We start from the raw sequence: 8,858 nt of genomic DNA, 5'->3' as shown, positions 1-8,858 counted from the left end.
TTAAAATAATATTTCGAGTTTAATCTCAAAATAACGCTAATGAGTTTTTTTTAATGTGGCCCCAAATACTCTGTCATCATTGACATGACATAGAGCCAAGGGCAGGGAAAAATAAAATAAAAAATCAATCTGCAGCCAGGAGTTTTGGTTCACAAGGATTAATTGCATACTTGCTGAACGTATCTCAATAAAATATATATATTTAAAAATGACTAATCTCTCACGCACATGTATTTGCGCACAGTAATATAAAGCCTATCTCAATTTTACACTCCCTCGTCGTGCTTTTTTTTCGACACAGCGTGACTCTTCCTCTCAATAGCAGATCTCCGTTACTACAGCTACCCCTCTCTCTCTCTCCTCCCTCCTCCTACTCCCAGCTCCTCTCTGTGAGCTCGAGCCACTCTTCCCTTTTGAGCATTCACTAGTTCTCCTCCCGAAACCTGCGCGAGGCGGCCACTGAAGCGCGAGGCGACTTCCCCCCTCTCCCCTTGACTCCAGTCAACATGGCTACAGTTGTAACCTCGACCAGATTCACAGACGAATATCAGCTGTACGAGGAACTCGGAAAGTAAGCGACCGTCAACGCCACCGCCGCCGTTGCTGCTGCTGCTCTTCTTGTTGCATTTAGTGTATGCTTGTTTGTATATGTGTGTGTGTGTGTTCGCACGCCCCCCCCCTCTCCGCTGCTGCTGTTGTGTTGACAGCGCGCGAGAGGGGCTGTCAAAAAGGAGAGAGAGAGAGAAAAAACAGGAAAGGGGTAGGCACCCTCCTGAGCAACAAAGAGCTGTCGGCAGGTTCATGTTAGCGCTGCGGAGGCTTGCAGTTAATCCTGCATGTGCGTTTAATGGTGCGTGGCAGCGTTGTGGCTCTCTTTGTAAGCCCAGAAGGTGGGAAACATCCCCCCCCCTCCCCGTAGGAGCAACTTGCGAGTCAGTTGATCTGCAGGTAGCACGCGTCGAAAAGTCGTTTGTATGTGCTGGTTGCCTGGTGGCATCTCCGGGGTCCTGCTCAGCTCTGTTTTTGTGCATTTCTAAGCAGACTGCAGGGCTCTTGTGTATGCCAAAAAAAAAAAAAAAAAAAAAAACAGAAGAAGAACGAGAAACGGGCTTTGCTTGCAAAACGTCTATATGTATGTATATGTGTATATATATATATATGTGTGTGTGTGTGTGTGTATATATATATATATGTGTGTGTGTGTGTGTGATCCTGGCTGTATATATATATTCTGGCAGAGATTAGATCACATCTAATCTCTGCATGTGGCTAATAGGTTTAAGGAGGTATCTGTGCAAAAAAAGTAAATAAACTAAAATAATGAAGTCAGGTTGAGTAAAAAAAAGAAAATGCTAATAACACTTTTCAGTGGCTTCATTCTCCTGCAGCCTTACTCATGTTTCTTCCTGGCAGCTATGACTGGCTCCTTTCACATTGAGCCCCGTCACACACTAGTAGCCGGGACCTCTTGTCGTACACAGAATATCAGGCCGTGTTAATATTGCCTATGACTTCCTTTCCCCTTTCTTTAAGACTATGTGATTCATGCATGCCCTTACTATGTGTGTGTGTGTGTGTGTGTGTGTGTGTGAGAGAGAGAGAGAGTGAGACAGACAGACAAGTTCAGTGCACTTTTCCCTGTGACACACTCATGTTTGTTATGTTTGAAGTGGTTTCACACCGATCTCTCATGTGTGGATCTGTCTTGCTTCAGGGGTGCCTTCTCCATCGTTCGTCGATGTATCAAGAAGTCCACCGGCCAGGAGTATGCCGCAAAAATTATCAACACAAAAAAGCTCTCGGCCAGAGGTGAGCGCAGCAGATATGCATTGTGCAGCTCAGCGAAACAGTCAAGTAGCAACATGAATTTATGCAAAATGAACGCTGACAACAGTAGGCTTCTGTAGTTGCTCAGTGAAGTCAGTTTATTTCCTTAAGAGCAGCGAGACAGGCGTTCTGTCATGTCCTTGACAGCAGAGATTCCTGAAAAGCTGGAGGCCACTTGGCACAGCTGGGCTGCCTTGGTTTAGGTCTCAACAGAGGGGTTAGCGGGCTTTGGTGGTTGTTCGCAACCATTTTTGGTTTGTTACAGTTACTGCTGATCTCTAGCAAAGGATTGCACAAGCTCCAAGCTTGAGCCTAAAATATCCACAGAGGCATGTACGATGCAATGCAGGGTAGTTTTGGTTTATTTTAATAGGGTTGCCTTTATTGGTGATGATAATGTTGCACTTACAGTCACCTTCTGCAAAGTGGTGAAAACACAGCAAAAAACATGAGTAATCACATGAGCAGGCAGGTTTTAAAGAAGCCTTTAGAGTGGCCACACTAACAGAGTGACTTCCTGAAATTGCATAAAAGGATTTCATTAGCTCCATTTTCTTTGTCTCTGTAATTGTTACACATTTGAGTCATGAAGCCAGCCTTTAATATGTCCGAGTATTGAATGTCTTAGTTACTGAAAGCAAACCAGTGTTGTTGAGATATTTCAGGAATCTAATAAAGAGTTGGTTCCATTTTTGAATTCAAATTGCCAAACATGACTCATCTCACATATTTGTATGTTATTGTCTATGAAATATATATATAAAAAAAAGGAGAGTAATCTGGTCGATCAAAAAATGTTCTTGTCAGATGAATACACTTTGGATTGGAGTCATTTCTTACTGGATGAAAACACAGTTGTGTCATGAAGTGGTCGTTGAGTTAGTTTTCTCTTTTTTGCATTGTGACGCATTTTGATTGACAGTATATCTACATACATTAATTTCAGCTCTTCTTTCATGTGAATTTAAAGTTACGCTCATCATCAAATCAAACAAATCAAACGAGTGGTCCAGAAAAGGTGTAAACAGCAGATGTCAGAGTACACGCAACTTGTTAGTATTATAAGGAAGCAAAGAAAAAATAACAGCCTCACATAGCATAGATCATGTAAGAAATATTGTAAAAGCTGTATGCTGTATTTTCATAGATTTGTGTGTTTATTAGATTAGTGTAGTTTCATGTCTGAGAGGTGCACAGGCAGCAGCAGCATGTGCTGTTTACATGTGAGACTGGTAGGCTGGTCATGTCATGGTCTATCTACTCATTGCGTATCTAATTTTTACCATTCAGTGCTGTCACTTCAAAGATTGAGTTTCACTGAATTCCAACTGATATACAATGTATCACAGATTCTGTTTGTGTTGGGCACATACACACTGTCTTAGATTAATTATTAACCATTACATTTTATTAATAGATTCACATAATCATCAGTTCCTTCAGTCATTTTCTTTCCTCTGGATAGACTCCAGCTCTTCGATCATTCACTGATGCACACGGTGGTGATTCTTGTTCTGCTCTGAAGCCTTTGTGAGCATGGTGTAGCAGCCCATGAAACTAGTCTCCACCTGCTGCAGGTTCTGGTTAGAATGGCCCTCCAGCTTGCAGCAGAATCAGGACCATCACTGGCAGCTGTAGTCCAAGACTGTCTTACCAACTGCTGGATGAGAGAGTCACTGGAGAGGTAGCTGAATGATACTGAGGGCTGCCCCAACATCAGCTTACATTAGATCAATTAGGAAACCACAGGAAGGCTAGGACACCCTGGTTAGAGATGATGCATTGCAAAAAAGGACGATCTATCCAATTCATTGTGATTACAAGAGCAACAGCATAAAATGATATAAAGCTATTTTAAATACCCAAGTCAAACATCAGTGTTAACTGACTGAAGACGGGTGAAGTGCTGTACACATACAAAGACTATTTTGAATTTAAAAATATTGTCACCAATGGACTATTATATTTGACCAAAATGTTTGTGAAATGAGGGACAGTCAAACAGAGCTGTTAGCAACCCTTGCAGTCTTTTCAACGTTGGTTTTTTAAATGTGGTTACACAGCTGTCTTGTCTTCCAACTGTTCATGTGTCTGTCAGATTCTGTTGCAGTGATCTTGCCATGTTTCCAAACCTCTCTTGTTCCTTCAGTAACGTACAACCCAAGTTGTAAAAACCTGGATTTATTCCTTAAGCTATTGTATAATCTGCAAGTGTGTGTGTGTGTGTGTGTGTGTGTGTGTGTGTGTGTGTGTGTTCACATGCAGCATCTTAACACATGTTGAAATGCCACCACCTGTGTTTCGGTATTTGTGGCAGATTTGTTGTCATCGTCAGCCTGCTCGTGTCAAAGCATTTCATCTGCCATGTAGCTGAATCCAAGCATCACTTGTCTGTTGTTTGTTTTGGTTACCACATGTGTTTGTGTTTTCACATGTATCTCACTGTATCTCATCGTGTTTTTGTGTATGTCGCAGACTGATTGTGTGTGTGTGTGTGTGTGTGTGTGCGCTAGCGTGCTGCATATTTGTCCGAGTAAGCATCAGACCAGGCCACCGAAAGGTTGAGTGATGATGTGAGCTGCAGATCAGGGCCAGTTTTGGACTGATTGGTCTTGTTTTTTTTCCCCAGGGGATGCAGGCTGAATTGCTCTGTCTCCCCTTTAGTCTCACTCAAACACCCCCGACCATGTCATTTTCCTTCCTTTTCAAGTTGTTCTTCTCCTGCCCGCCCTCTCCCTACTCTATAAGCAAAAAATTGATTTGAGGAAAGATCTTAAAACTCTTTTCCGCAGCCGATTTGATCGTGTGTGTGGCTGCGTTGGCAGTGGTCCGGAGCTAGTAACCCGGCAACAGCAGGGGTGAAATTCTTCATCCCATAGGCTGTCTGGCAGGGAGACCGATCGCTGTGTGAGTGTGTGTGTGTGAGTGTGTGTATGTGTATTTGTTGGATGTGGTTATAATTATCGTGCAAACATGCACACTTGCAGACAACTTCTCATTTCTCATGACACGAAAACAGTTGCGCACTTTTTTTTTCTCACCTCCTTAATGGTCTCACACTAAACTGTATGCATACAGGGCTTCTCTCTTAATAGTTTCACATTGTGACAGAGAATACATAATAGTGCCACCTTCTGTCATTAATCAGGCCTGAAATGTTCACAAACATGAAGCTTTGTATGTGTGAAACCCTGAATCTTAACCACACCATGTAAGGATTTTAAAGAATAAATTTGCTTTATTTAAACTTCTTTTAATCGTTTAGGCCACCATTTCTCCATTTCTTTATGTCAGTAACCACACTTGCCAAATTAATCTGATCTGGGAAAGCGGCAAACTTCTTGTCAGGAACGACGAGCCTTTGTCTGATCGGACGGGCGTGTAACCAGTGAATGCTTCAGACAAGGCAAATAGATTTCAGGTGAAAAAGAATTGCATATAATACCATTTTTGCTCAAACTGTTGTTGTAAACATTTTGCAGATCAACCTGAATCTAGTGTTTGTTTTTTTCACTGATGACGTTATATTAAATTTTTTTTTAAAAGTCTTATATACACTTTTTATAATGTGTTCCACAAGAAGCCTTCAGCCAGTCTACAAAGACATTTGTTACGCTTAATTTAGTCAAGTAAAAGAATGCATTCTGATTATACTTCTAGAGCAAGACTATTATATAGCAAACAAGCTATAACAAGCCTGAATTTAATAGCTAAAAGTAGAATACGGCGTTTAAATCAAAACGATACTGACATAAAGGGCGAAAAATTTAACCTTAATTTTAGTCGTCTCACTGGTTGAAACAAGTTTAATTCCAGATAAAAAGTATAAGATCTCTGATAACGAATCATACAGCCTGGCTGTCTGCCATGAAACTGGCAGCACGTAAAAAGGAAACTTGCCTTTACAGCTCAGTCACTTTTTGGATTGGGTTTGTAGAAACATGGATAACTTTTGTTGTACTTTCATGCCTCTTTACAGTTCAGTCACTTTCTGAAGCCTCTGATCGCTGTCTACGACTAAACATCTTTGCTGGAATGTGTTTTCAAACATCAGCATGATAACTAGATGTAAATTATATATAGGACTCGGTTTGCAGTCAATAAACATGTGGACTACTTAACTTCCCACCTCAGCATCATCTACCTTGTTTGTTGCACATGACTTTGCAGACATTTGGACCAAACGTATCTTCTAAAATATAATGTTTATGCATTGAATAAGTACACTTAATCTAGGAGGCTGCAGATTGTGCAGTTGTGGCTTTACTGTATGCTGTACAGTTGTATCACTATCCCAGTGGCATAATCTGTCTGTACATTGACATGTGCAAGGACTGCCTTGGTGGTAGTTTCTAATAAAAGACCAAGACCATGCTTGTGATCTGTAACTGAAAGTATGTACCATTTGCATTTTGTATTAAAAAAAGTTTATAGTAAAATTTAGTGAAATGGACCCAGATCAGTGTCTGTGAAGTGAACTCATGATCTTTTGTAATTTAGGGCGGCTTGTTTTGGTGACTGATCTCGATGACGTTTTGTCATTATCATTTCACTCAAGTAATTTTGAGTATTTATTATTGAATTCAGATAAATAAAAAATGAACTCACTAACATCTGTAATATTAGCAGAGGTGATTATTATTTTAGGCTGGATGGTGAGCTTGCTATACTTTTAATAAAAAATATTTAGATCGTGTTGCTGAGCGTTGCCTTGTTTGTAGCGTTGTCCAAACATTTGCGTTCCTCGTGCCTGCTGTGTTGTAGAGACGTCTCGGTGTTCTCAGATCTCAGCAGTTACCTTTTAGACAATGTGAGAATGAATTGCTAGAAGGATCATGTCTTCATTAAAGGTGGACACTTGTGCTTGGTTGCATTTATACACCACTGCAGCAGCTAGAGGTTCAGTGCCTTACTCTCTGGATCTGTTCACAACTAGAAATTAACACACACTTTATATATCGTCTGATCTCTGCCTGTGAGCTCCCTCTCAGCTTTTACAGATGCTGAACATACAGGATATCAGCTCTGATTGTTTGATGTCTGAGAACACGCCGTAGTATTGACTCTAGTTACTTATGTTTAGGCGGGATTAAACCCTATTCTCTGTTGCTCAGCCAAGGCACAGTGGCAGTGAGGTCAGTTACAGCTGGATGATGTGGCATCACGTGCTTGCTCATTGTTGCCGTAACACACAAATGACATGCAGTGCGCTTATAGTTTAGAGGTGCTGGTAGGTAGATTTTCCTTCCATTGGATAGAGATTGGGTAGCACCTTTGTCAAGAATGTGTTGTTGCTCTTTGTCATTACTTTTTAGCAACATTCGGCAGAACCAAGCTGTAATGATGTGCATTTGTGCTACAGCCTCACATTGGAGTTTACCTGCACCGCTGCAGCCCTGCATGGTGATGGTCAACACCCGATTGTCTCCTGCTTCTCTCTTCTGCAGCTTTTTAACTTGTCTGTGCTGTGGAGACTGTGGAGAAAACTCTATTTTAAAAAGCTTTGTGTATTTCACTTTCAGCACATTTAGAGGATTTCAAGGTTTCAAGGTAGTTTAGCACTTGTGTTCCTGTTCCCTTTCATGTCATTCTAATTTTAGTGTTTACTGATTGCTTTTAAAAAAAGTTTGAGCTTGAGTAAGTTGCTGCTGATGTGTTGCTGTTCCTGCTTGAACAAGCAAGTTAGAGTCTTAAACAATATGAAATCAGTGAAAAGTGGTTCCACACATGTGTAGATTGTTCCCACAGCCCCTATACTGAGTAGGCTACATTCCTTTTAGAAGATAAGAAACTTTAGCATCAGTTTACAGAAGTATGATGATGATGATGATTACTGGTAGCCTGAGGGAATAGTGAATACCTGATAAAAATCGTAGGAAGCAGAAGCTAAGAGAGGAAGTGCTGCTTTTGCTTTAGTGGGAAAGGATTTCTGCATGTTTTTGTGCACAATTTGATAAAAAGGCGAGATAGGGTGATCTCCACCGCTTTGTGATGAGCCATGATTTCTGTACATCTCATGTATCGCATTCAGAATTCATTCTGTATCAAAATAAAGTGCTAGAAGATAGTAGTTAGATTTTAAAAATACAGTAGCAAATACATTTATAAGATATTTTCATATCTCTTTTATGGTAAGAGGTTACAATAGCTTGTTTCACTGCCTATCTCAGAATTGTATATTGAGGAAGTAAGAATTTGCTTAACTTTCATCTTTACATACCATTTATAGAGCTCACATTTGTTACCAATCATTTGTTTTTGTGGGAATCAGGTCTGAAGTTGCAGTAAAGTTGCTAAATCGCCTGTCTGAAACAGTCGTATCGTCACTATCACTGGGTTGGAACTTCATACGTTTTCAACATTTTCAAGTCTGCAGAAGCTTAAGGTTAAATATGCAGAATTAGTGTTGCGTTATCTCAGTCTTTGTTTCTCATGTACAGAGAAAACACTAGTTTAAAACCTTTCCCCTTGCATTACATTTTTTCATTCAGACTTGTTCTGCACCGTGAGGGCAGATTATATCATATTCCAAAGTGAGTAAAGGATTTGGTCTGTACTAAATCTTTAGTGAAGTCAGGAAGAACATCCCTTTCGCATACGATGGTCATTAAAACTGGTAGCAAAACTGATTTTATCTGGCTTGTGAGTGAATGTGAAATGCGGGTTCTCTGTCCTTGATATTATAATGCATATATCTCAGCTCTGCTTCTTTGAGCTCCAGGTAACAGATATCTTTGTGGGAATTTTCTCTTTTCAAAAATGCGCTGTCATTTGTGGGGAAAAAACCCCCATAAAGACCATGCGTGAAAGACAAGCTCTCAAAACTGAGCTGTATGGGGCTTAAGTCCTCAATAAATTCAGCATGTTGATTGAGAAATTATTAGAAACAAAAAGGCTGATTAAAGAAACAGTGTTAAAGTTGTCTTAAAGCAGTGTTTTAAATAGATGTGCTTATGGTGGAAAGCAATGGATTGGCACTGAGTATCGATTAAACATTACATTTAAAATATTGATTAGAAAGTATGAGTGAA

The 8,858-nt window shown here is 40.3% G+C and overlaps 1 protein-coding gene across 26 annotated transcripts in view; it reads left to right on the top strand.

Moving 5' to 3' along the window:
• The first annotated feature begins 355 nt into the window (after positions 1–355).
• Positions 356–8,858, top strand: part of camk2g2 (calcium/calmodulin-dependent protein kinase (CaM kinase) II gamma 2) — an 85,392-nt gene continuing 76,889 nt past the window's right edge. For 9 of the 26 annotated variants that reach the window (XM_082557080.1, XM_082557081.1, XM_082557085.1 and 6 more), the window contains exons 1-2: positions 356–571; positions 1,715–1,809. In XM_082557080.1, coding sequence (XP_082413206.1) covers positions 507–571; positions 1,715–1,809 — 160 coding nt within the window. In that variant the 5' untranslated portion in view covers positions 356–506. The remainder of the gene's footprint in view (positions 572–1,714; positions 1,810–8,858) is intronic. The other 17 variants (XM_082557078.1, XM_082557076.1, XM_082557073.1 and 14 more) reach the window with 3 other exon arrangements.

This window comes from Aulonocara stuartgranti (genome assembly GCF_965226115.1).
Source record: "Aulonocara stuartgranti genome assembly, chromosome: 13".
In the NCBI taxonomy this organism is placed as follows: Eukaryota; Metazoa; Chordata; class Actinopteri; order Cichliformes; family Cichlidae; genus Aulonocara; species Aulonocara stuartgranti.
This window is presented reverse-complemented; position numbering and strand designations above follow the sequence as displayed.